Source organism: Glarea lozoyensis (assembly GCF_000409485.1).
Source record: "Glarea lozoyensis ATCC 20868 chromosome Unknown GLAREA4, whole genome shotgun sequence".
Taxonomy (NCBI): domain Eukaryota; kingdom Fungi; phylum Ascomycota; class Leotiomycetes; order Helotiales; family Helotiaceae; genus Glarea; species Glarea lozoyensis.
This window is the reverse complement of record NW_007360999.1, coordinates 670,128-693,923: the sequence shown is the minus strand read 5'-3', so window position 1 is coordinate 693,923 and position 23,796 is coordinate 670,128. Positions and strand designations below refer to the sequence as shown.

Here is a 23,796-nt window from a genome sequence, read left to right as displayed (position 1 = left end):
ATTTGCCGTGGCATCAATCCAATACACCCATCTTCAAACATGTTAGCTAGAGATATGGTAGTGCCGCACGTCCCATCAATCGAGGAAATCAACTTTCGTCAACACCTTCTAATAACCCGTCAAGATGCCCTGAAAAAAGCATTTGAGGCCTTGGTTAACCCAAGTGACCAGATCGAGTCCATACCCTACCATCTCTTAACTCCAGAAGAAGAAATGGACCACCAAAAAGCAATCGAGGTATCGAATCTAAAGGTCGACGTTCTTCGTCAACAGACCGATTTGGCCCAGAATCAATATGACGAGGCAGTAGCTGCCAGAGAAATGCATCTTGAGCGCCGACGAGAAGCCAATAGAAGGCTGTATCTTGAGAAAGCTGTGAAGTTGCAGACTGAGATCCTGGACGCAGAAATTGAGAGTATAAGACGCGAGGCAGAGATTGAGAAGACTTTGGCGCGACTTGAGGGCCGGGATGTGGTTGAAGATGATCAAGAAGAGCCGAGTCGAGAGATGATGAGCCAGTGGCTTCTTCGTGTTGGGGGTGGGGATCCCTTGTCTCGTAGGGCTACGGGTAGAGATCAACGTCGAACGTTGAGGTCTGATTATGAGGATGGAAAGGAGAGGAGATAAATTTCACATTTCTGAACGCAAACTTCTGCTTGCAGAAGCAAATCAGCTCATGAATTTGCTGCTCATTACATAAAACGATCACTCAAGACTTTGAGATGACGGGGTTAGGACTATGGCTACAAGCTGATTAGATTATAGCATAACTGCGTTAACGGGATAATAAAATACATTGTTGTGAAATATCTTTATTTAGGTGAAAGGACCTTTGTGTCGTGAATTTCTTTGTTCCGGAATTTGAAAAGAGACTTTAAACTAAATGAGCTTTCAATTAATTTAATTGATTTTATGTCTGGCCCGGAACGTGCTAATAGCAGTGCCGAAGATCAACGCACAATCAATAAGACTTATTAATCGTAGAAGTGGTGATTTATTTTTATCAAGCCATTTTACACAATATCTAAGTAAAATCCCCTATCCATAAAATACTTCCTACATAAAGCGAGACTAAATAAGTTCTATTGAATATAGACCTTCTATGGTGAAGGTATTCTGTCGTACTCTACATCATAAAATGAAAAACGCTCGTGAAGTAATATATTGCGAGACATCACTGAGAATTGTCATGGAGGAACAAGAAACCTTTTTGGTGGAACAAGTGAAGAGAGAAAGCTAGAACTTGCTTTATAGTATTTTTAGATTAGAGCAAGTTATATTTGTCTCTAACTAATTCGGGATATAAAACCCCGAGTACTTCCTTAGAAGTAAGTTCGCAATTTCGGAGACGACTGCAAATCAGATCGTGGACCACATCTTGACACGAGCTGTCCCAAGCCCGTTATTAACCATCACTTTCGCTTCCTTGCAGAATCCGAATGATGAGTGCATGAGAGTAGAGAATCAATGACAACCGAAAAGATGAGTTTCCGTGTAGAGTAATCGCGTGGAACAGTTTCTATACTTGGGTTTCCAAAGGCTGCAGCAAAACAAAGAGGAATTCACAAATACGAGCAGCTCAATCTGTACGCCATCAGAAATTTAATCTCACGCTCATTTTGCTCGCTTTTTGTCTGAGAATTTATTTTGCACGACTAGTAGTCGTAGAATTGAAACAGCTTCCATTCTGCAGCCATATCGTGAACGCGACGAGCCTCTCGCAAGTTGGACAGATAAGTTGACTCAGCTGGTGTAGGTATCGTAGGAATGTAGCCTCCCTGCTTAGTACAACGATGAGCTTGAAGTTCCTTAAGCTGGGCATCAGAAGCTTTTTGTTGGAGACGGAGGGCTTGCATCTCAGACTCCAATCTTTGGATCCTCTCTTCTTGTGCCTCTCGATCTTGGCAGTGATTAGAATTGCGTCGCTTTAATTCTGTTTGGGTAGAGTGTGAAATATATTGCGCCGCCCAATGCCCATGATCGCGATTGATGGTGGGTTCGAACTCTGTCTGCGTAGACTGATCTACCATTTGTACAGGGGTTGACACACCACTTTTACTAATCGGTGTGATGATATTCATATCCCGAGTGGTAGTGTTTGCAGCTGCAGATATCGTACGCATGCTGCATTGTGAAGATGGTTTTGAATTTTCATTGTTATTATTGCGAATGATCCAGACAGTTTTCCCAGTAACTGGGTCCACATTCAGCGGGTTCTGGCCCATAGAATCACCGGTTGTCATGATGGAACCATCGCTGAGGGGGTGAGCAACATTAAATTCCTGTGATGAAGCCGCTCGAGGAATAGATTCGAGATTTTGGATAATGGAGTCTACATTGTTATTCATCAAATGATGTCGGGGCTCATCTATCCGGGTCATTTCCCCTGGTTGTCTTGCTCTTTGTTCCCGCGTATAGAACCTTGATGATTGAGCTGTGTCTATCGCGGAAACAGGAGGTATAGCGAAACCGCTTTCTTCCGTGAGTTGAATGAGATTTCTGTACCGAGGGCTTTCACCCTGTGGACCCATATGACAGCGATGCTGAACGTCATAAGGTCGTCCGATCACTGATATAACTGGTGGGGGTACGGCAGGCATTCTCTTCGTCAACTTATTTGCTGTCTTGGAATCCAAATTGGCGAGAATATAAGGGATCTCGTCGATGTGCTTTGCACCAAGTAGCGTATTCTGGTTAGCTGCCATGGTTTTGAACTCAAAGTAGTTAGGACGCAGCGACTATGAGAGAGCAACAATTTCAGTGTGATGCAAATTCTCATGTATCTAGCGTGCATATCTGTTCCACCGCCTCAACAGAGATAAAAAGAGCAGATATCAGAACAGATCCGTTAGTATTGTAAACGCTTGGCAAGTCAAGTTTAATGGATTGTTCTTTGAACTCTTTGTGACTTGACAAGGAGCGCCGGTTGTCTAAGACCCAGTTCCGAGTTCAGGGGGGACGGAGTGCGAACACAACCGACCACCCAGTGGCCCAATAAAAACAACCTCCCGTATTGCAGCAATATAGCGATATAGAACATATTCGAGATCTTTTTCATTCACTTCAGCAGTGCCTGTCTTGTGCTGTGCGATGCAAATGTCAGTGAAGAATTGCAAAAAGGGCCCCTGTAAAATTAGACAAATAGTACTCTCTCCTAAACTGTTTGCTCCCAGTTGATCATCACATAATCCTTCGAGTCAGAACCGACTATTATCCGTAAGTGTTCCTTACTATCGCCGTTCCTTCGTTTCTGGTCGCCGTTCATTTATGATCGCCGTTTATTCCTGAGTGAATCCGATGGCCAGCCAGGTCTAACCGAGGTCTACGCCGCAATATTGAGGTCGAAGGGCAAAGCCGATTTGGGACTTCTCACCATGCGAGTCATCCCCGGATCCTCATCGTATATGTCGATATATGGCGTGCATAATATCCGCGCAATGCCTCTCAGCGCTTAGAATACAGTACAGTAATCGCAAAGAGAGTTGTGCACAGCCACAGAGCCGTCTGGTCTTCCAAAATTGCCCGTTCACGCCCTCAGCCTTAGCCGTCCCGCTCGTGCCCGTCTTTCGGGTCCGGGAGCTAAACTGGTTCCCCGCAAGGAACTATTCTGGCTCCAAAAGTGGAGACCGAGTGGAGATGGACGGAGTGAAACTACCCCACGTGGGGGTGGGTCGATCAAAATATCAAAGTGCTGTAGCTTGAAGCAGGCTCAACCAACAATCTGCCGAGTAACGAGGAGGTAAATTCATGAGGACCGAAAGTGGAAAGGGGTAATCTGAGACGTGAGGAGTGGTTAGTTTCTCCTACTTTGATTTGCTGGAGAGAGGAGCTGGACCGGCCGCTTGCTATGCGACCGCCTTGATGTGATGGTTGAGTGATTGTTGAGGAGGAAGCATATTGTCTTTCGAGAAGACGGGGCCCTTTTGTCTCACACTCATGCCAAATAGAGTGTCTGGGAGCGAACCAATTGCGATATCAAAGATCCATAGAACATCAACCCTACGCAAGAGTTGACGGGCTTTGAAACCGAGGGGCGATAGCCCATGTCGATCGCGTTAAGCCCATCCTACCTCGCCGAGTCGCCAGCACATGATTTGGACCCTCATATATGCCATTCGGGGAATGCATTGTATCTTTTGGTTCGTTGCTAAATTAGACCATCAGCTTCAAGCCAGTTCGAGACAGAAAAGTGTTGGGTTCTGGGTGATGTGCATGTGTGTCACACTACGTGAACAATTGGATGCATTCGAACACTCGATCCTGAAGCCTCTACCCACCTCTACCCTGGTCGTGGAATTCGGTCAAGCCGAGAATATAGTAGTTGCCTATCGGGGAAAAGAGCTGTTGGCTGATAGATGTTGGAATGCGAGCGACACAAACTCGAGCGCCGGGGGCCTCCTTCCGGCAATGTTCTGCTGCATATCAATTGATGAGGCAAGGGCGTTTTGACATGGGGGTGAAATGCGTTTGAAGAGGGTGGTTGGGTTGGTTGGAAATTGCTGAAGGAATGACAACAGAGTGAGGCTCGGTTTGTGGGCCGTTTGTGGGCGCTTAGAGGTGACGCAAGTGACTCCAGCCCTGAAAGGGAGGGGTCCAACTCAGGTCACTTAGATGCCGATAGTATCCCAAGCCGCTGGCTGTTGATTCCGAGTTTTCCAGTTAACGTGAAGCACAGAGGTTGAAAATTATAACATATCCCGTTAGGAACTGGCCAGCAAAAAGCACAGTAACAGAAGATTGAACAGGAAAGTTAATCCCCATCTTGAACTCCTTTTGATGTAGTGCCTGTATGCCCTGCGATAGACTGGTATTTTCAGTTATCGGCTTGCTCAATCTGGTTGCACAGGAATTTGGAAGATGTGACATGAGAGCATGGTGAGGGGTAACACACATGCAGCCCACTCTAAGGGTGTGTGGAACGGAAGGTAGCTTGAATGACTTAAGTGGGAGGCAGAAGACCAATAAACTTATATTACATGGCAATCTTTGCAAAATAATTCAGAGCCGTTGCCAAAACGTCCCCAGTGCAATGCCTTCCAAAACGAGCGAGAAAGGAACTGAAACGAAAGACGAAAAGACTGCGAAATTAAAACACGACCATCGAGACCAAACTTCCAACTGTTTTGTTCGTATCGTACATCCAACATCTCCCCCCTATCGCTGCCTCTAGATCATCGTACGTCGCGGAACGAGTGTAGATATTGGCATAACGAGTGGAATGCGACGTCCTGGCACTGATATTGGCAACCCATTGGGAAAAAAGAGACTGTACTAGCGCCTGTACGTAGACTGACGGTAATATGCCTCAGAATCTTCACGGGTTTGGAACCTTGGAAGACCAAGCCGCATGCGCTCTTCTGGGGTGTCCTCGCTCACATAACGTTGCGTTGTAGGAGAGGTAGGCATGTGGAAAGTGCCATCATTTCGTACTTCCTCGTACACAACATCCGATGGTGATTGATAGTTGTATTCTTCAGGTTGGATGATGGGTGAGGTGTAATCGTATGCACGCATGGCTGTTTCCCGCGAATTGGAGCCCATGGTGTAGGTTGGAACTGGATGTGATGGATTCTGTGACTCGTCGAGACAGACTTCGGCTGGATATATCACATCGCTTTGTGAATATTCAATCGTGCCCAACTGGAATCCATCTGATGAATCATCGTACATCCCATGAGACGAATGGTATGCAATATTATCGCCACCGTTGGAGTGGTGGTGTGGACTTCGGGGGCTCACAAAGGTGCCGTTGCTAAAGCCCGTGTCGTTACGTCTTCCACTGGTGTTTGAATGCTTTGAAGTACGTGTTTTGCGTCTGTCCTGAAGTTGGTGTGCTGTAATGCAATGATACGCGTCGTCACTTGAGATTTCCTGTGAAGAAGCGGCAGGACGAGTACTAGCGACACTATTTCCATAAACATTATCAGGCTTGCATGGCATTAGTCCATCTGAGCGAGTACTGACCTGTATGCCGATCCATTCTGAGGCTCGGTTGACATCTTGGTGGTATAGGAAGACATGCGACGGACACCTTCTTATGCTTGTCTGGGTTAAAACGTTGGTAGATGATGTTTTAGTTGATCTTTCGAGTCTTTCGGGGCGATGTTAGTTCGCGGGCGACAAAACAATGTTTGTTCTACTGACCGATTATATAGAGATATTGCAAAGCTCAAAAATGCCGGTATTGATATATCGGACCTCAGGAGAGTACTGGCAGACTAATTGCTTCCGAATTTCTAGACAGAGGTTGATTGTGCCGGAACCCAAAGCAGTTTCCAGTGATTGTATATGGAAGATGAAACTCCAAGATACATAAAAATGGACACTCACTTCGAAGTTAGCCTTGAGGGTTGTGAAAGAAGAAGCTCTGCGGAAATGGTGGGGAGGGGACGAATTATAAGAGCAGTTTTCGAATTATCTGGCGGTGCCCAAAAGTCCGAGTCAAGTTACAGTTCGCGAATTTGCGAACCATATATCCTCGACTATGTAATGAAGGCAGCCAGACGCGAGAAGAAAGATGATTGTGTATGCCTCGAATTCATCCCTGTCCCGAGTAATCTCGAATTTCTTTTCCGTCCTTGCAAAAGCCCTTCAACAAGCAACAATTAAGCTTCCATCTCTTTCCGAAATATTTGTATTGCCAGTCCTCATAGGTTCCGAAGTAGCAAGCTCTGACCTCCAACCGTAGTTTCTGGTCGGCATAAAGGACATGAACAGCAAACCTCCGAACGCCAAGTAGAGATGAACAAAAAAGTTTGCACTTATGGTTTCAAGGTACGAAAGCATAGCCAACACCGATTTCCACACCACACTTGATGTATGCATGTACAGTATGATGGAGGGTCGCCTCTACTCTCCCAGTTGATGGACGTTTCAACTTTCAAGCCGACCTTCCTGCCACCCTGGGAGCCCGAGAGATCTTAACGCCATCCCTGAAGCCCACGAGGAGATTTGTGGAGTGCCATTCAGCTTCTTGGGTATTCCATGCAAAGCTGGCCTTTTTGCGGCAGTGTAATTCCACCACAGTGGACAATTAGCATCTGATCTGTACGATCACTGCGATGCTACATTGTTTGTGAGACCTTCCGGATCAAGCTGCTGCTCCGCATAAGGGTAGTAAATGCGGAGGAATTAAGAAGAGCGCGCGCGAGCAGTTACTAATCCTGACTAGACGATAGCTCTGCACCTCTGACGGAAGTTGTTGCAGGGGAATTTGCAACATTCGTCAGGAAGAAGAAGCGAGACAGACGAACGCAAACAAACGCAAACCTACGGAGTACCTAGGTAGACAAAATAACTGAACGTCCGTGCACCGAAAAGGGGGAGCCACCTCGCTTAGCCTCAGTGACCAATCACTAGTTCTCAAGCGTGTTTAAAGAGGGTCCCCAGCTCGTTCTTTCCAACCGCAAGCCTTCGACAACCAACGACGATCAACTGCTTAAGCGCGCTGAAACAACCGCGAAGGCGTAAAATCCTTCTCGAATTCTCCCTCAAAATAGCCAATACAGAATCCGAGGGTCGAATACCCCAAGTTGGAAGACCGCCGCACAGCAACGCCAGCATTCTCGGTATTCCAGCCTGCCAACGGAGCCAGAGTGGTTGCAGACGATACCACAGCGCCTTGCAGTAAGCCCGCAGACGGCAGAAGCGGGCAAGGTACAGAGCAGCATTAGAGTTATTGGACGGCGTCGTAGCCTCGTTATCAAAGATAGCGAAGGCCTCATGGCTGCTCATTCATCCCCCAAACCGTCCACCGTAAGGCAACTCCTAGACCCTCGCCTACCTCTACTGCCTCATTCTTTGATTAATACAGAGGCTCAAAATGTGTGTGATCGGGTCTTCTTTCTCAAACATACGTGTTGGACAGGGCTTGTCAATCATTCCCTTAAGCCGAGACCTGGTAGTTGTGTATCTACGCTGCGATTCAAGACGAGCAGTTGTTGCTGTAGAGTGCTCAGCCAAGATATCTGCAGGAACATGTGAATCCCTGAGATGAGTATGCAAGATACGATAGTCCTGGGACTATATGGCGAAGAGCCTAGATGCAATTCGTTGTCTCTAGCTTTATCTTCGTCAGACCGGATTCCTGCCCACTCCCCTCTCATATGGTAACGCAATCTTCAGTGGTAACGAGACTGCGACGCATCGAATCAAGTAGCTCACCAGCAGCTGTTATGGCTGCACTATGCTTGGTGGCCACGCGGAGTCTCTGGTTAGGGATGATTTTTGGGCCTCCACTGTCAACCAGAAACTGCTCTCAGGGGGACAGGTATCTGTAAGGTTAACGTGGATGCGCTGGCAAAAGCCACCAACAGCTCCGCTTTGCTGCCTGCATTAAGGGCCGCCCACATGCTGATGCAAACTTGTTCAGGAGAACTAAAAAAACCCGCCGCACATGCTCATTTCGTAAGAATGGTTTTGCGACCCCCAATCTCGTTCTAGATGGCGATTCGTGGAGAACTTGGCACTTCACATCGCATGAACAATTTTCATTATTTTCGTATGTTTCTGTACAGCTGTCTCGTTCCAGCTAGTTGAGCGACGGGCTTCACAAGACAAGCCACTGGTGGCCTGCGCCACTGCCACCGCTGACTGCGACCTATTTTCCAGCCTTCTCTTCACCTTCGTAGTGGAGAATTGAGCTAATACAGGGCATAAAACTGCTTCTACTGTGGCATGCAGCATCTTGCATCACAGTAGTAACAACAGGCCGACTGTTCGAGCAGTCTGTGTGAACATAATGCCCAGTTTGGACTTCATTTCTCTTTGGAATTTCAGAAGTATGCTCACAGCCTTGGCCCCGTAATATTGCTGCTATCTGACTAGGCTATCATGGTAGTATGTGGTGGTGATGCATTTATCCCCGGTGTACTCGTAGGAATCCTAGTTTAGGCTTGCAGATCATCTCCCAATCCTCAATTCGCCGACCTTTCGGCAATGTTTCTGCGTTTACCTCTAAATACTATGACCTTCTTTGTCACACGAGCTCTCAGAGCCTTTCGAACCTTCGTTGGATGTTCATGGATGCTGTCGCAATTACCATCACAGACAATCATGGCACATGCACCAGCATGGAGCTTTGGAGTAGGTCACATTGGAGCTAGGAGATTTGACCAAGGGGCGCACTCGCTTGCGTAACCTTACGTGCGTAAGCACCTGTCCTGATAATAGTTCAAGTACACCATTGAAGGATTCAGCTGCAAAGGTGCTGTTTAAAGGTTAACTTCGAAGTCTAAGGCTGGTAAACCGGAAACGATAGCCGCGCTGCTAAGCGATGTACTTCCTATGATATATGACCAACAAGATTCAAATATACCTTCACTATAACCGTAGTTTACCAATATAATGGTCATTCAGTCTGAGGCCTATTCAGATTCTTTGCCATGAACGGATATAGCTTAGCTCACGTTCTATACTTCTGGTACGGTTGGACGAGGCAGTTTGCCAGTCCCCAGCCAAAGTCGGTTGATCGGTTTTCAATCATATACCACCCTGCTAGAATCTGAATCCGGTAATTGACGAGCTGGTATGATTGTAGTGACAAGCCATCGTCTGAGGCGCGCTTTTGGTGCACGCGGTTATTCGCGAGGCAATCCCAGAAACTAGAAGCAAACTTTCTTTGCTCAGTCAAGCAGGGACAAAGCTAAAGCTGCAATTTGAACAACATTCTCGTTGAATATCTGGATTATTCCCGTTCCCGCCTTCAGTCTCGGATGCGCAATGAGTAATCAGTGCGCAACTAGAGTTCCTTCTCGCTGGAAAGTGATATTGGAAAAGTGTGGGACAGATGCAGAGTTACACGTGCTGGGTCTAAAATTATTCTTCAGGGAGCTTGTGAGGTACGTAACCCTAATGTATTTGTTTCTACTCACCGATCATGATCCCTTGCCTTTACAGCATTGCATGCGAATATGCCGGGTCTGAGTATAGAGTCAGCATCATTTGTAACGGTCCGAATCGATGGATTGGGCGATGCATCTCGTACATATGCGGTACAGAAAACCAACATTCCCTTACCAGAATATTGAAGCGCGCCTCGGAGAGTCGCCGCAAGACAATGCTACAGCGAGATAAAGATTGGGGGCGGGCTTGTATTTCCGAGGCAAGATAATCTAATCTGAGCCAATGGCAACGCCGTTGTACAATTCTGGAGAGCATCCAATGAGGCTTGACACGGCAGATCACAACACCTCCTTCTGTCTATTCTTATTCGCAACCCCACGCCTGCCTGTAAGCAAGCTTCCCACACCACAACAATTGTGACCGGTCCCGAATCCAACATACTTGCCGGTTGATTGAAGTTGCCATTAATTCTCAACTCCACTGGGAACACAAAACCAATTAAATTGAGGGGAATTATCTCACAGTTCTCGCCCAGGCTAGGCGATGAAGCCAGCTGATTTCCCCGTATCATTACAGTAACTGTCTTGTCACGGCCCTCACCTCAAGCCATGTGATTCGTATGAAATCCGGTAAATCATGATAATCGCATTAACAAGGAATGGTTAGAAAAACAGCAGTGCTTTAAGTTGTTTCACTTGCGTTTGATCATCATTAGAGACTCCTTGACGTAGCATATATCTTTACTTGAGGGTAAGTTAACATGTTACGTTGCCAGCGTGCTGAACATCATTTTACTGTGCCAATCTCCTCTTGCCCAAACCATCACACACGGGTCAGTTAAAAATGGAATTTGTAATTAGATCTCGCACTGCTGTCAAGATGGTAGACTCATCTTATTTCGGGACTTGGAGATCCAATTGCAATACTGCAAGTCAAAAGCAAACCTTTTCAACAGCGCGGCTGCATAATCCCAGACAAGGCACTCTCACATACGTATCTTGTGTAACTTCATGTTTCCATAAGCGCCTGAAATCCAACACCACGTGTTGTTTGCGCTTCCTAAAAAATTCATAGCCCCGAGAACGACCCAATGTCTCTCCGCTTAGAAGACCCCACAAGCCGCGTCTGTGTTGTTTTCCCTGCAGTCATGCCCCAGCATACGGGGACTACGTTGATTTTAAGATATAATATTGAAATCTGACCATTTGAGACTAGTTGCAAATGGCAAAAGTCTACGAGTGGTGGAAGGCACATCAGAACCGGGTAATATGGAGCATTGAATAAGCTGCAGAACGTAAATTTACGTCCAGTTTGAAGCATGCATAAGCGCGGCGATTCAGTGTGAACTCGTAAGATATACGTTTCTCATTTTGCTTGACCGAAATGCAACAGCAAGGGATCTCTCCAAGGACCCCAATGAGGTTCAGTTTCACCGCATATCTGCACGTGTGTTCAATGGATACAGTAATCAACTTGGAGGACACGGCTGCGCTTTGGAGCCTACCGTCAAGTGACACTATGAAATACGAATGCAGAGCCTCATGCCGTTCTTTCCATCCGCGAGCCTTCACGCATCACCCTCGCTCATACAGGAAACGGTGGTCTCGGTGCCTAATATTATCATAGCTGCAGACGATCTCACTCTACTGATCAAACTGCCGATACACTGAGTTCAAGCAGGATTGATCGAATAGTTTTCGCCGGTCATTGATATTGTCTACCTCAGGGTTTGTTGTTCGGCTTTGATACCGCTAAGCGAAGATCGAGGCGAGCCCCCCCTGAAAAGGGGCAATCGGTTGCGATTGTCAGTGTGATGCGAATTGGGTCTTGCATGATAGGCTGGCCACTTAGTATGGAGTCGGCTGTGCTGTAGTATTATACCAAGTTCATCCCTCCAAGATCGACAGCTTTCCTTCAGGTATTATATCGAAGCGCTACGACATTACTCCTCGTACTTGCAATAGTAGCTAAGGCTGTTTCTACAACAGAAGAAAGACCATGTGTTAACCATGACAGATCTATGTTTATCTTTCTAAGTTCTCTTCATATTTTTATTATACGTTACATTTAATTGTCGGATTTGTGAAATATCTCTCCTAGGTCTCGGCGTGTCCCAGTCCCATGTGTCGCTTGACCATACTGCAACTTCGTTCTTCGCACACTCCCAGGCACATGGCCTCTCTTATCCACTCTCCAATCCAAATGATCAAGTTGCGCACCTCTCGAGGCCCCTACAATGCTCGAAAATCGCGATCTACGGAAATGACCTTCATTCTTTGCGATTGCTAGCGCCCCAAATATTATCGATATTGTCGCCAAGGAAATGAATATCCCGTAAACGATCCATAGCACCCGTTTCCTATAAACAAAAATGTTACGAATACGTGTTCTAGTGCATGGATGGAGAGGCCCGTCCGTTCTCTTGCCCGAGGGAGTGCTTGGGTCAGCGGCCCATGCTACAACGAGGAATTGTGGATTCGACAGAAGTGAGAGGATGATATCATCATACAATGACTGAAGTGCTCCCATAAGATCTGGAACGGGGAGATAATGTTCCATGTCGATTATCTTAGTATTAGTAGCATCGGTGTTGGTTATTTGCAATCCGGCAGCATTGAAATCGATGGTTCCATTGATGCTCTTCCGAAGCTGCACACCAAGAGAATGGTATGCCGAGACTAGGCGGTAGTTTTTGACGTCTTTGTTAGGAAAAACATAATTTTCAGCCGGTGTCGCCGTTGTATTATCTCTCGTCCCGTCATTGGCAGCCAGCCCTGGGACAAGTTGAGTGTCCACAATAGGTTTGATGTATTCATGTGTAACATTTGTAAATTGGACAGCTGATGTATAATTGATCTGTACGGTATACTTCGTTTCGTAGTGTTCGCATTTGAGAATCTTAGGTTCAAATGCGGTATCCCAGTTCGGGTCCGATGAATTCTGAGGAAACGGCTGACTAGGATCCTTGATCACTGAGTGCCCTATCCAGATCTAAGGTTGTCAATTAGCAGCTGATAAATCTAAAAGAGGTTGTATCTTAGTGATAACTTACGATTGGCTCAGTTCGAAAGGCCCCGAAATCGGCTGGATAAGGAGCGGGCTGGAGGGGTATACCGCCGATGCCAGATTCGAGCTGAACACTTGCGTATTCGCCTAGTGACGCGTGTGCTACGTAGCTCGAGGTACCTGATGGAAGAAGCACGCTTTTATTAAATGGAGCATCTTACGGTCTCAGTCAGCAAGATGTCGTTGCACCGAAAAAATGATTTTGACATAAATATGGGAAGCGGAAAAGAGTAAATGGGTAGAGAAGTGAAATAAAAAGAAATTGATAACTTACCCTTCTCACTTTCAAGAACATCAGAGCATTTATAGCCCGGCCCATCAAATGTGATTTGGAACGTGCAATTCCACCCACTACCACAAACTTCGATCGATGCGTTGGTCCTCCCGACAGGCGCCTGTAGATAGGTACTTAATGTCGCTATTGATACAACCTGCTGGCTAGGGGACGTGTAATAATCAAATGAGTTTTGAGGATCATTTCCGTCCAGAGGCTTGTTCCCGGAAGTGGTGGAGTTGAACCAAGAAAGTGAGAGTTCATTAAATCCATTTACTTTAGGCATATCGCGCCACTGGGTGTTAGCTTCAGGAGAAAAATTGAGTGTGCGGACTGAAGGACACATCGTAGCATTCACCAGCTCTGCTGACTCCACGGTCAGAGTTCCAGGTGTCAAAATAACAGTGAGAGGAGAAGTCCTAGAATCTAGATTAACATCATTGCACATTCATGGGCTCCGCCCTCCTCCATGGCCTGGAGCTTGGCTTACCATACTACGAGTGCTAGGAACATTGCAATCTTTGCACTTTTGAACACCTCCAGATTAAGCATCGCGAATGGGTCTTCGATCACGGCAAATAGACTATCGATTGCTCCGACGGAGAGAAGTTTTCTTCGAACGGTTGCCCAAATTTGTTGTCGAAATGCCAGCACAACGGAAGCCATCAGAAATGCTTTCGCTACGTATGAGAGTGCTGCGCCATATCGAAGCATTCTCAGCTGCTCTCTAGCCTCTGTACCGTCAAGCGACGCATAAAATGCATGATGTCCTACTGCTCCGCCTATGCCGATAGTAAAGAAACCATACATCAACCACATAGGATTCCACCAGCCGAATTTGGTGCTCTTCGGATTCAATGGACTCGATTGGCTCGGTAATAAGAACGATGCTGAAGGAGGCCCGTGTTCGGTATCGTAGAGTTGTAATGAACTATCGCGACGATTTGAAGCATATTCATTTCTGTCCGAAGTGAACGATCTTGATGAGTTGAAAGAGTCCATCTTCATCGGGGCGCAAGGAGAGGCTTTACGTGCGGTTTTTTCATCGTCGAAACTAACGTAGTCTCCAAGCTGAACTGTAAATTGACTCTTATGTTGACCATTCAGTGGAGAATTGTGCTGCCCATCCGTCCGCATGTTGTCTGGTTAGAGAATCCACAATGGGCTCCAACGATTTTCGGCCTAGAAGTCGTCGAATTCAGCACTAATTAAGCATCAATAATACGTGATGATCTACCAGAAGTTGGGAGCGTTGATGCTTAAGTATGATAGTCTTGGGGCGCAGGAGAGAAGTTGGAATACCATCCCAGCAGACCACGCGCTGTCCAACATATACGAAACTTTTAGGAAATTAATTGGCTGGCGACGAATGGTTCTGGGCGTCTCGACGCGATTGACGTAAGGTTACTGCGCACACGGCCGTTTCCATTGTTTCTCCTCGCGAAGCCAATGGCGTGAAGGTTCCAACAGTCTCCAGCTTACCGCGCTTACTGGCTTACATCGCTTGACTTTCCCGGCCTCGAAGATGTTACATACGTAGCATACTGCCTCAGCTGTCAGCAACAGGAAATACTAGATTTTTATGGCATTCTCGCACATACATAAACTATACAGCAGCTAACAACGTCGGACACTGGACTCACCTTGGCATTATGGACTGGGCCGCTGTTTCCTCTAAGCGCACACGTCAATCGCTCGTGCAAGAATGTTTGACGATGTTGCAATTTCCACCCTTGGTCAACGAAATACGACATGGGTTCCATGGCTGGGAAGAATACGGCATGGGGTCTGAGATTGCAAGCATATTTTCTGCTCAGCCCTATATCGCTCTGTGCAATCATTGAAAATGTCGAGAAAATAAGGCAGTGCAAAAAAAGTAGCAGAACGTTCTTAAAATTAACGAGAGCAGCTTACAAACAAAAGTTTTTGCTGAGGTTGTCGCGCTGTGGCCAAACAAAGTACCAGTCGAAATTTAGGAACTAATCTCTGACCCGTCCGTGGTATACTATCTGATCCCCGGACTCGAGAGTAGATGGCGCTGGCTGATGGACTTCAGACCCAAGTAAGCGTGTAGGACATTGAACCATGCCCTCAGTTCTTTTATTCGAATTAGGTGCTCTGGTCGACTGTGATATTTCTCGACAAACACGAGCATTCTTGAAGCGGCCGATGAGGGCTGAAAATAAGCAGAATAAAAGAAAGCGATAACAAGCGTTCGAATTTTGTATCGTCCCATAGAATACGCTTCCAGTGGTAAGGCTATGTCGATCTCTCAAAAGAAGCTGTACTATAATGCGATCTTAAAACTTCTTCCAATCCTTCGCCATCTCCCAAGCGTAGCCGACTTTGTAGCAAGTAACCTCCTCCCAGAACTTCCCCACAATCTGCATACTAGCAGGTACTTTCGCGCCTCCCGATCCATTCACGAAACCAATGGGCACAGCTAAAGCGGGATGACCTGTTGCGTTGAAAGGGCAAGTATTTTCAAGTTTTCCGATAGTCTTGCTCATTTTTACAATTGGATTATCATCGGGTGACGGCAACGGCTCAGCGGGTGTGATGGTCGTAGGCATGACCAAAATATCGTAATTTTCCAAAGCCGCATCGTAGTGGTCAGTCAATTTGCGACAGAGGTTGACGGATTTTGCATAGACCTGAGGAAACTTTTCCCAGCAGTATTCGCCGGAAAAGAGCGCGTTTTTGTTTATTGGACTCATCTGAGTCACTCGTAAGATAGTTTCTGATTGCAGGTAAATTGGACATATGACTTACTTTATCGATCACCTCGGCTGTAGGAGGGACTAACTGACTGTATAAGTCGGGAAACATTACTTGACGTCGTCCGGTAGCATGACCAGCTCGCCCCTAAAGGCTGGTTAGCTTTAGATATTATACAAGGAGATTGATCAACGAACAATAGCGCCACCTTGCTTACTTGCAGCACCAAAGATTGCAGGAGCAATTTCATGAATCGGAATGCTGGCCTCCTCAACTTTGGCCCCTAATGCCTTCAGCACCTCGACAGCAGCGAGAAATTTCTCTTTAATGCCTTTATCCATAATACTCGAACTCAGCCCTTCTTTTAACACACCAATCCGAAGACCTCTAATGCCGGCTTCTTGAGTATCGATTAGAATTTGCGAATACTTCGGTACTTGTTCTCGGAATGGCGTGCCGGCTCTTTGTCTATCATCAAGCCCGTCAACTCCAGCAATGGCCTCCAAAAGAATAGCGTTGTCGATAACGCTCCTTGTCATGGGGCCAACGTAGTCTATGAGTGCTTCATTTGAGATACACCCGGTGTACGGTACCAATCCAGCAGTAGCCTTGAACCCTACAAGACCACATAAACTAGCAGGTATTCGGATAGATCCACCTTGATCCGCACCTATACCTAGGTCTACTCCCTTTGCAACCAGATTTGCAGTGCCACTGCTACTACCACCTGCACTGTAGCCTTTGGCATACGGATTGTTGACTGGTCCCGTTCCTGCTGTGAACGAAGCAGCACTAGTGCTTAGGTTTTCACACACAGCTTTTCCTACTATGACACCACCTGCTTCAATGATTCTTGACACTATTGTCGCATCAATCTTCGGCGTCCAGGCCGACTCGACTTCTCTTCCTATCAAACAAGGAACACCAGCGACAGCTATGTTGTCTTTGATACATACACTTTTTCCTTGCAACAAGTTGCTAGTGGGAGACTTATGAGCAAGACGAAACCGGAAAGCCCACGCGTTGTCTTGATTGTCTTTCTTATCAGGAAAATGACTGACAGAAAGTAAGAAAATGAAGTGTAGGCATGGAAGACTTTCGACTCACATGTTCTCCCTGGGCGCAAGAGTGAAATCTGGCTCAGGCTGGTAGTCTATGATACCATTAGTTGTATGCCTTTCCTGTAGGTGGTTCAAGTCAGTACCATCCATCTCATCAACAAACTGCATGGCGTTACATGTTGCCGCCACAAGAGTTGCGTAATGTGCTTTCTCATTTTCTTTGAATTTGTACCCATACTTATCAGCAATGTGGTCCAAATCATCTTCAGTAACGTTGACGCCACTATATATCGATTAGCTTGTATCTCCAGCGGGCCATGTTCAACTTGCTTCGCCGGGGTAAGTGAGAGAAGCGACATCTTGGCGGTAAGTATCTCAACGATCGAGAAAGGCAAATGGAATATCCCAACTGAGGAGTGTCGAATAATGGACTGCCCCGGGAGACATGGCCTTGATATAACGTACCGCGAACCTGCGGGAGCATGTACCGTCGACAGCTTCACATCCCACTCCTCGATAACTTCGGAGATCCGCAACATGCGCTCAGCAATCGGTCAATCTTGATTTTGCCGTCGACCAGTATGAAGTTACGGTTCCCAACTTTGAGATTTCAACGGATCTTGTCCTTGGTCTGGAGTCCTAGTTGTTAATAGAGGCAGTATAGCATGGACACCATAGTTTGGCGCCCTTTCCAGCATCGACATAAAGAAATACCGAGAATTGGATTTCCATGTTTTGTCTTTTCCCGCAATCGAGCAGCCAATCTACCGACTCTGAAAGTACGAGGCGGCTGCCATGACCATTTATGATCAAACAAATTTTGCGTCCGAGGCAGTTTCGGCATTGGAATCTCACAAATGATACATGTTTTCTCATGCACTCCGCTCTTGCGATGATCACTCAAGAGTAGAGAGTAGCAAGAGCGATAGTCGCGATATTCGCCATATCCATGGATGCGGAGTTGTGAACGCAGAATGCTCCTCGGGGGACGTGGTCCAAAGAAGGATCGGGCTCCCGTCGCGCGACTCGAGAAAAGCGAGCGGATTAGACTTTATCCGGTTCCGAAACATTTTCCTGACATTGGATGCTCGAAGGCGACAACGAAAGAGTGGACATTGTTCACAACGATGGTTGCCAGTCGAATATTTCGTGCAAGTAGTTGTGCGAATTGCCGCTTATCAGTATTGAGGCATTTCGTATCAATTGGAGTACAAACGCCGCGCATTCCGCTTCCAACTACAACCGCATTGCGACCATCTCCATCGTTCAGTCGATACGGACGTTCGTTTTCGAGCCACCGCAACCTTCGCCAGCGCGAGACGCCAGGATGGGACCAGGGTATAGAACATCGATTCGATGAGAATGACGAGCACGAGAGTGTGGAGGAAAGGATCAGAGAAGATAACCCAGGAGAGACGGACGTAGCAGAGGTAGATCTGGAGGAGCTAGATGAAGATGCAACGCCATGGTATCTCCAGGTCGAACCGCCAGAACGAGCACCGCGGCCACTATCAGAACGCCAAAAAATGCCAGAGCTACCAGAACGACCTCCCCCAATTCTAGAACCCCTTCTTAACCAAGTGTCGATTGATCTCGGTCTCGACAACTTGACTCTGCTGGATCTTCGAAAATTGGATCCGCCACCGGCCCTGGGAGCCAATCTAATTATGGTCATCGGCACAGCGCGAAGTGAAAGACATTTACATGTGTCCGCGGATCGACTGTGTCGTTGGCTAAGAAGTACATACAAGTTGCGACCGAGCGCCGATGGACTGTTGGGAAGAAATGAGCTGAAATTGAAGCTCAGGCGTAAAGCGAAAAGGGCGAAGTTGACAGGTGGTTCCGACGAAAATGCTGATGATGGGATCCGGACCGGCTGGGTGTGTGTGGATGTGGGTGTTATTGAGCCAGCAGATGGGGTGGAAGTAGTGGAGCAACCACAGGGGTTTGTTGGGTTCGGTCGGAGGACAGATGGTGTAAGATTGGTGGTACAGATGCTCACAGAAGAGAAAAGAGAAGAGATAGACTTGGAACGGCTGTGGGGGGGGATTTTGCGAAGATCAGGCGAGCCAGGTGAGATGCTAGAGGATGGCGCCCAGGGCGAGGCTGTGAGCGAAGCAGACCTTGGTACCCCAACGGTAGCACATTTTTTGCCAACGCGAAGCCTGGATGGCCCCTCGTCGGTCCCAGGTAAAAGAAATTTTCATACCAGTGCGCGCAGGCTTGTATCCAGTGAAGGGAATCCACCGAAGAGCAACACTGTTGGAGCAGAAACTGCACTCTACAGCAAAGTTTCAGCATTTCTAGCATCAGGAGATTATGAAGCTGCGGAGGCTTCTCTGAGGCGAGCTTCCGAACTGTATCCGCGATTGAGTTATGGCGGTTGGAGCAATGTCTTCCAAGAACAGCTCCTTCTGCATATTCAAAGTCTTCCGCAAAAGCAGGCGCTTCAACTACTAGGCACTGGCTTTACCGACTACAAATCGACACCTTTTCTCCGTTCTTTCTACGGTAGCCTTGAGATGTACCCTAAGGCAACGGAAGTAGAAGCGAGAGTTTGGCTGCATGTGTTTGCACAAACATTGAATCATAACGGATATCCATGGCATGGGCTTCTTGACTTGTTCCGCTCATTGCAGCTGGCTGGCGCATCTATATCCCCAGTGGCGTTTAAGCGAATGGCTCTTGGAGTTTTATGTGCGTATCAAGCTAATAATCAAACTGGTGATCGAAGCCTAGCAGCGTTGAACGGAGTGTTGGAAATCATTCGGTGTATGTACTCTCAGGGGCTCGAGGTCATCGACGAGGGATTATTCGTGGAATTGCAGGAGGCAACGAGGTCTGCAGAATTACCTGGTCATCCAGTGGAGTCTTTGGAGTCCTTCGCGCTTCCATCGTATCCTTTATCTGCGTTGCAGGGTCGACTTCATGCCTTCATGATCACTGTCGACCTACCCTGTTTTACGGAAGCGAACAGATTGCGTTTGATGGACCTTTATAGATCGCAGGGTAATTGGATAGAATTCTGGGACATCTTCAGAATGGCTCATCGACGGGGAAGATATCAATCAGCCAGCATTTACGCCTTTATGTTTGCCAGTGTGGCAGGCACTGGACACCAGAGGGGTTGTATGAAAGCTCTTCGGATTTGGATATCATCTATGACACATGAAAGTCCACCGGTTCCTATAGAAGGCCAAGTTGCGCAAGCTATCAGGGCTTGTTTGAAGGTTGCTGATCCTTCTGTGGAGGAGAAGGCCAAGAGTGACTCCGAATCCAACGATGAGTGGGTGGTGCTATGGCAGAAATGTGGATGGTCTGAGGAACAAGGTCAGCGGTTCATGTACGAGTAGGTAACTTTGCATTGCAAATGGGCTCAGTCCAACTAAGAAGATGTTGTAAGATTACTTATGTATAATATGTATAGCTAGTCTGGTACATCAATCAATAGCCTATGTACAACCCCTCCGAAAAGTCGTGTTTTGGTTGCAATTCGATGTCTACTGGTGACCACGTTAGCCAGCCGCCATACTAATGTGTTCCAAACCCCTCGAGTACTTTCGCGTTCAGTTGTCTGGTGCTTGTGTTTAGTCGTTGGTTTCAACTCGTTCCGGGAGCTTGAAATTGCCCGTCGTTGGTAGGGCTGAGCTTCACTCACTATCCGCGCTCCACGTCCCCAGGCCAACCACAACCAATCAACTCTCAGCAACGCCGGTGTCTCAAACCCACCACCACGCGCATCATTCAGCTTGTGATTCAACACAATCCCTTTGTTATATATATTTATCTTATTTCCACTGTTTCACGCGCTGGCTTGACTGCTCTGTCTTCCATCATCAATATCAGGCAAAATGAAGCTTCAAGCCGTAACCCCCGTCATCCTAACTCTCTTGCCGGTTACCACAGCCTGGGGTACACTAGGCCACACCACAGTTGCGTATATCGCCTCCAACCTCGTCACCCCGCCTACGACCCTTTTATTCCAAGATCTTTTGTACAACAGCTCCGAACACTATCTGGCTAGAGTAGCTACCTGGGCGGATAGTTTCCGTTATACGAGCGCCGGAAGGTTTAGCGCTAAATTGCATTACATAGACGCACAAGATGATCCGCCGGAAAGGTGTGGGGTGCAGATGAAGAGGGACTGTGGTGAGGGTTGTATTATTGGCGGGATTGGTAATTATGTGAGTGGGGATAATATCATGGGTGGGAAAACTGGTTTCAATGATGGTGATAGCTGATGAATGGTGTTAGACGAGATTATTACTTGACCCTTCGACACCTAGAGGCTTGAGGAATATGGCTGCTAAGGTATGGTTTAACCTTCTGCACTAATGGATTCATGCTGACTATTTGTAGTTCATTGTTCATGTAAGTATGAGAACCATCTACAGTTGTACTTCACGACAGCCAAGTGTTTTGCTTCTTCTTGGTGATCACCACATATTTTTCAGTGAAGGCGCTTTAGCGAATTTTCATGTGTCTTGGTTTGGATCAAGATAGAACCCAGATCTCTTTACATTGCTGACACACGCCTTCAATTCAGTTCCTAGGCGACATCCACCAGCCGCTCCACACCGAATCACTTCTTCGGGGTGGCAACTCTATCGCCGTGCTATTCAATACGCACATAACGAACCTTCACCACGTCTGGGATACCTCCATCCCCGAAAGTCATGTGGGCGGTTATTCCCTCCCCTTCGCTCAATCCTGGGCCGCCAATCTCACAGATTCTATTCTTTACGGAAGGTATAAAACCCAAGCCGAGAGTGAATGGCTAAAAGGCATGAGTCTTGGCGATCCGGAGGGGAGTGCCTTGATTTGGGCGGGTGAGAGCAATGCCTTTGTCTGCTCTACTGTCCTGCCCGAGGGGAAAGAGGGTGTGGAGGGTGTGGAGTTGAGTGGGAAGTATTTTGAGAATGCGGTGCCAGCCGTCGAGTCGCTCGTTGCTAGGGCTGGTTTTAGGTAAGTTGATGTGAAACTCCAGAGCAACCTTGGAGGTGGGATACTGATGATTGATTTTTAGGCTCGCCGAGTGGTTGGATTTGATAGCTCTGGGTGTAGAGCGAGATGAGTTGTGATATCTTCCTGTATATAGTTCTTGACAGGACCCTACCGTCAGGGAACCCATCCAACCTGTGAATTCCAGGTAGAAAATGCTAAAATGTCGTTTATCCGTCTAAGTGGTCTAATATCTCGCCAAGTTGCAGCAAATCATAACTCATGGATATCGGTAATTCGATCAATCATTGAGAAGAAACTTCAAAAATGCTTCCGCCACAATAACGCCGTCCTGGTATTTGTCCGCTCGTTCGATAGACTCCTCATATTCAGCTTTGTTAAACAAGCCCATTTCATGTCGTAATTTCATAAGTGTTCGCATAATTTCTCCCGTGAATTCCGGATGTCCTTGAACGGTGATGATGCGCTTTTCGATATACATTCCTTGTACTGCGCATCTATCGGTGTACCCCAGTTGCTCTACTTCGGGGGGATACTCGTAGACAATGTCTCGATGCATTTGATGTAGCGCCTAACTCAATCAGCGCTCATCCAACCAAAAGACTGGATACTACTTACCAAGGACGCTCTTCCAAATATCTCTTGGCCCCTCTTGGTCAAGTCAATAGCTGTCACACTCGTCTCCCAACCCTTATCACTTCTATCGACTTTAACACCCATCGCCCTCCCAATAATCTGGTGACCAAAGCATACACCTATTAATCTGACTCTTCTCTGCCTCAGCACTTCCTGCGTAAACTCAACCAGCTTCACAATCCACCGGTCATTGTCAAAAGAATTATACTTGGAACCGGTGATGAGAATGCCGTCTACATCTTCTAGCTTTGGGTATTCATGTGCTGCAACAACGTCGAATGAGGATATTTCTAGGCCTGAAGTCGAAGATAAGCCTTCATGTTTGAGGTTGTCGGCGCCAGCTTGGAGAAGTGCTTTAAATATGCTTCCGTAGCCTCCATATTTTGCACGGATGGACTCGACGGGGGTATCTGTTTCGAGGATGGCGATGCGGAGGGGAAGGGATGGCATTGTGGCTAGGGAGGAGTGAAGATGTGTATCGGCAGATGAGTTTATTGAGTTCCTGTGAATCAAACGAGGTGTGAATACGATTATTGATACGGAGTACATGCAAAAATGGGATATTCGATGTTGGGTGTGTCAATGCCGTGTACCCGCAATCGGAGCTGCCAGAAATTCACGATAAGAAAGCTATCTTAGCTTGAAGAATCTTGATCTGGCACGTGATCTTCAATCGGATAGGCCAATTCTAATGCCGAACGCCGATGGCTCTTCTCCATCTGCATTCGACAAACCACCACCTCCACCACCAGTTGATCTGCTGCTACCTTACCTAGCAAATGGAGTTCCAGCCACCATTCAATGTCCCACCGCAAACAGTAATCCGACTTCGATATCCAACACCACGAGCCCATTAGCCGTTCTTCGAAGGTGGGATTTCGTTTTGTTCATCATTCCACTGCCGAGCACTCATGCAGGAATGTGGGCCTCGACCCTTAAGGTATGGCAGCAGTAACTGATGCTTCCTTCCTGATGTTGAAACTTCAACCTGACCTTGGATTCTCTATTCACACACTCTCATCTCACTGTTCTCTCCGCGTCAAGTCTATATACCCAAACTCACGGCTTTGTCTGGCTGGGGACTTGTCATAGTTTTATTCATATTTCAAACCAGCTATTTGGCATTCAAGCCACCTTTGCATTTACTCCAATCCCACTCTAGTCCAGCCAGTTGGTTCAGATGTTGGCTGTAACAAAATATATGCATAAAGGGTTCCCCGCATGAGTCATTGCTAG

At 47.0% G+C, this 23,796-nt stretch overlaps 8 protein-coding genes across 8 annotated transcripts; 3 read left to right on the top strand and 5 right to left on the bottom strand.

The window, feature by feature from the left end:
* Window positions 1-39: 39 nt before the first annotated feature.
* GLAREA_09578 (uncharacterized protein) lies at window positions 40-627 on the top strand (the record flags this gene model as incomplete). Its single annotated transcript, XM_008086174.1, has 1 exon — window positions 40-627. The coding sequence occupies one exon, from the start codon at window positions 40-42 to the stop codon at window positions 625-627; it is 588 nt and encodes a 195-aa protein (XP_008084365.1).
* A 1,028-nt stretch (window positions 628-1,655) lies between these two features.
* Window positions 1,656-2,705, bottom strand: GLAREA_09577 (uncharacterized protein; the record flags this gene model as incomplete). The annotated part of the gene is made up of 1 exon (XM_008086173.1): window positions 1,656-2,705. The coding sequence occupies one exon, from the start codon at window positions 2,703-2,705 to the stop codon at window positions 1,656-1,658; it is 1,050 nt and encodes a 349-aa protein (XP_008084364.1).
* A 2,566-nt stretch (window positions 2,706-5,271) lies between these two features.
* Window positions 5,272-5,999, bottom strand: GLAREA_09576 (uncharacterized protein; the record flags this gene model as incomplete). Its single annotated transcript, XM_008086172.1, has 2 exons — window positions 5,272-5,905; window positions 5,965-5,999. The coding sequence occupies 2 exons, from the start codon at window positions 5,997-5,999 to the stop codon at window positions 5,272-5,274; spliced, it is 669 nt and encodes a 222-aa protein (XP_008084363.1).
* Window positions 6,000-11,910: 5,911 nt separating this feature from the next.
* On the bottom strand, window positions 11,911-14,320 carry GLAREA_09575 (uncharacterized protein; the record flags this gene model as incomplete). The annotated part of the gene is made up of 4 exons (XM_008086171.1): window positions 11,911-12,834; window positions 12,896-13,065; window positions 13,184-13,602; window positions 13,674-14,320. The coding sequence occupies 4 exons, from the start codon at window positions 14,318-14,320 to the stop codon at window positions 11,911-11,913; spliced, it is 2,160 nt and encodes a 719-aa protein (XP_008084362.1).
* Window positions 14,321-15,483: 1,163 nt separating this feature from the next.
* On the bottom strand, window positions 15,484-17,501 carry GLAREA_09574 (Amidase signature (AS) enzyme; the record flags this gene model as incomplete). The annotated part of the gene is made up of 6 exons (XM_008086170.1): window positions 15,484-15,900; window positions 15,956-16,048; window positions 16,099-16,957; window positions 17,009-17,054; window positions 17,106-17,245; window positions 17,428-17,501. 6 exons carry the CDS (start codon window positions 17,499-17,501, stop codon window positions 15,484-15,486), a joined length of 1,629 nt encoding a protein of 542 aa, XP_008084361.1.
* A 435-nt stretch (window positions 17,502-17,936) lies between these two features.
* On the top strand, window positions 17,937-20,315 carry GLAREA_09573 (ATPase synthesis protein 25; the record flags this gene model as incomplete). Its single annotated transcript, XM_008086169.1, has 1 exon — window positions 17,937-20,315. The coding sequence occupies one exon, from the start codon at window positions 17,937-17,939 to the stop codon at window positions 20,313-20,315; it is 2,379 nt and encodes a 792-aa protein (XP_008084360.1).
* Window positions 20,316-20,813: 498 nt separating this feature from the next.
* GLAREA_09572 (Phospholipase C/P1 nuclease) lies at window positions 20,814-22,043 on the top strand (the record flags this gene model as incomplete). Its single annotated transcript, XM_008086168.1, has 5 exons — window positions 20,814-21,146; window positions 21,217-21,273; window positions 21,322-21,333; window positions 21,509-21,927; window positions 21,989-22,043. 5 exons carry the CDS (start codon window positions 20,814-20,816, stop codon window positions 22,041-22,043), a joined length of 876 nt encoding a protein of 291 aa, XP_008084359.1.
* Window positions 22,044-22,204: 161 nt separating this feature from the next.
* On the bottom strand, window positions 22,205-23,010 carry GLAREA_09571 (Class I glutamine amidotransferase-like protein; the record flags this gene model as incomplete). The annotated part of the gene is made up of 2 exons (XM_008086167.1): window positions 22,205-22,495; window positions 22,543-23,010. The coding sequence occupies 2 exons, from the start codon at window positions 23,008-23,010 to the stop codon at window positions 22,205-22,207; spliced, it is 759 nt and encodes a 252-aa protein (XP_008084358.1).
* Window positions 23,011-23,796: the final 786 nt, after the last annotated feature.